General features: G+C 30.7%; 1 protein-coding gene across 1 annotated transcript in view; it reads right to left on the bottom strand.

Annotated features, from left to right (window-relative positions):
• LOC111089896 (zinc finger protein 214-like) overlaps window positions 1–3,066 on the bottom strand; it is a 25,585-nt gene that overhangs the window by 18,664 nt on the left and 3,855 nt on the right. Inside the window, exon 3 of the mRNA XM_022403138.1 lies at window positions 2,232–2,344. Coding sequence (XP_022258846.1) covers window positions 2,232–2,344 — 113 coding nt within the window. The remainder of the gene's footprint in view (window positions 1–2,231; window positions 2,345–3,066) is intronic.

Raw genomic sequence — 3,066 nt, 5'->3', positions numbered from 1 at the left:
TAAAAGTAGCTAAAATCTAAAAATATGGATTTTTTATATTATTTAGGACTAAATTAGGTAAAATAAGTAATGATAATAATAATATAATTAAAATGGTTCACAAGGCATGCTCCTGAGCAGCTCGTGGGCAATGTAATTCAATAGCGTAACATGAGTTGCATTCCCCGAGTGATTTACAAATTATAATGGTGCAAATAGTAGTTAGACACGGTTCAAAGGCAATAAAAAGAGCAATAAAACAATAAAATTTAATTATAAATAGATGTATAATGTTACAAACTAAGGATAAGCGAATGTAGTTTCGTGTTACAATTTGAAGTCAACCTAGAAAGGAAAAAGAGGGTAAAATTTAGGTTTACTTAGATTTTATTTTTTGTGGTTACAAGGTCAGTCAAACTGACCGATCCCATTTTGAGATAGGATAGAGAAAATAACAGATAAACCATAAAGTTTAACTGAAAAAAAAAAACGTTTGAAATGCATTTAGGTTTTAGGGATTACACAAAGGAAATTTCAGATTTTTGAGATGACGAAAAATATTTTTCATTTTAAGATGAAAATTACTTTGCACACGAACTATTCAAAACAAATACTCAATATATTCACGGACAAATCTTTATTTCGGTTTATTAAAAATACTTCACTAAAAAATATTTCTTGTATGTGAAAGGCTTAAAATATCAATTGAAAGACGGCCAAATTTTGTGAAGATATACCCAATATATTAAGAGTTAAGTATTACATTTATAAAGACTTTAAACGAGTACAAATGGTCATGTGACTCGGTCAAATTGACCAGCCCTCGTATTGAGAGGATTAAAGACCAGAATCTACACATTCAAATTGTATAACAACATCTGATTAAACACTGAATTATACAAATTCACATTGTATAACAACGTCTGATTAAACACTGAATTATACACATTCACATTGTATAACAACGTCTGATTAAACACAGAATTCTACACATTCACATCATATAACAATGTCTGATAAAACACAGAATTCTACACATTCACATCATATAACAATGTCTGATAAAACACAGAATTCTACACATTCACATCATATAACAATGTCTGATAAAACACAGAATTCTACACATTCACATCATATAACAATGTCTGATTAAACACAGAATTCTACACATTCACATCATATAACAATGTCTGATTAAACACAGAATTCTACACATTCACATTATATAACAATGTCTGATTAAACACCGAATTCTACACATTCACATTATATAACAATGTCTGATTAAACACAGAATTCACAGTGCTGTGCCACTAAATGATTGTTAAACAAATGTCCAGTCTCTTCTATCAGATGTATAGGTACACCTCACATTTTTGTTAATGATATCACTAACCCTACGACTAATAAAAGGTGTTACAAATGCAACATTATCATTCTGACTGTTGTTCCTTTTCTTTTTTGTTTGTGATTAAAATTTTAAAATCTTCCAAATATCTCCTCCATTAAATCACCGTGTATTTGACAAATATGTGAAAGTCTTGTTAAATAGCAAAACATCATAGTCCTCTTCATGGTGCATGAGTGATCAGAGAGAAAATGTAGAAATAGCAGTTGAGGGACTTTTGTATTTGTTACTGACCATCTTACAGTTCAATGCAGTTGTAGAAGTGACTATAGCTTGTACATCTCACCAGGTAGAGCATATTAAAAAATAAACTTGATATCATCGTGAACATAGCTTAGGAACTGATGAAATAGAATTAGGCTGTTCAAACCATCATTCCAAATACCATAAATATCTTCAATAAAATACAACCAGATGACAAGAGACTGTTCTCTACTAAGTGTCCAGTCTCGGGTTGCTTTAGTCTCAATGGTACGTATGAAAACTATAGCAGAGAATACAGTCACCCTATTACCCATGGATAATCCTTGATAATGAAGGTACATTTGTTCAACAAAACTGAAAACATTATTATGTAAAACAAAATCCAGGATTTTCACTGGGTACTGGCTGTTTCTCTTCATAAAACATGTTTACATTCTTCTGGACCAGAAATATTACTGCTGTTAGAATAGCTGTAATGAGTTTATTCACAACAATGCAGCAAACTTGTAGTGAATTTCTTCAGCTTGTGACTACAAACATGTCATTATTAATTAGATGCCAAACAAACAAAGTCCAGAAAGACACAATTACAGCTACATATTATCTTTAATAACACAACTGTAAAAAGTTTAATTACCTCATTTTTCTCTGATTCTCCATCACACTTTTCTTCTTGTTCCTCTTTTGTTACATCAAACTTCATAATTGTATGTAGAGAACTTTCTTCCAAGGAATCAGCTTTTCCTGGAACTATAAGTACAAATAATGTAGGTTTGTCTATAACAAGATTCAATATAATTTATGCTTCACTAAATCATAATCAAGCCTCATATATTGTATTTAAAAGAACAGGTCTCTTCTATAATTTCTTACATGATATACAGGTACATAGAAAAGAACAGACTTTAAGCAAATGGCAGGTTTTGAAAATAGACCTTGACTATCATGAACCTTGTCAGTTGCCACCACTGAACATCACATCACACGACACAATCAATGAGACTAAATTAAATAATAGGTTGAACATTTATCAATTTTTATTTATTTGTTATTAAAAGTGGAATGATGTTCTGAGCTAGTGCTCTTCATCAGATTGTACAGTTTACAACACAGGCACATGCACAGAATTCAAAGAACTTTCGTGCATAGTATTTTGAATGTTGAGCGTGAAAATTCTAAGCAAAATTACATCTATTACATTAAAATTACAAATCATGAAAAGATATAATAGATAGCAATTAAAATTAAAGAAAAAATGGAAAATAGAAATCTACAGGAAGAAAAGTGTTATTTTAAACCAGGTGGTTGTAGAGTCCCAAAATTGTATGCCTGTGTGGGTTTTGAACTATATTGGTCTTTTTACAATCAATGAGACTTTATCGAATGAAAATTTTAGACTTGTGATTATTGTTACGTCTCCGTAGGTTAATTAACTTTCCGTAACTTCGTTCCGACGAAACTTTAGTGACACA

This window comes from Limulus polyphemus, unplaced genomic scaffold (assembly GCF_000517525.1).
Source record: "Limulus polyphemus unplaced genomic scaffold, Limulus_polyphemus-2.1.2 Scaffold7764, whole genome shotgun sequence".
Classification (NCBI taxonomy): domain Eukaryota; kingdom Metazoa; phylum Arthropoda; class Merostomata; order Xiphosura; family Limulidae; genus Limulus; species Limulus polyphemus.
This window is presented reverse-complemented; position numbering and strand designations above follow the sequence as displayed.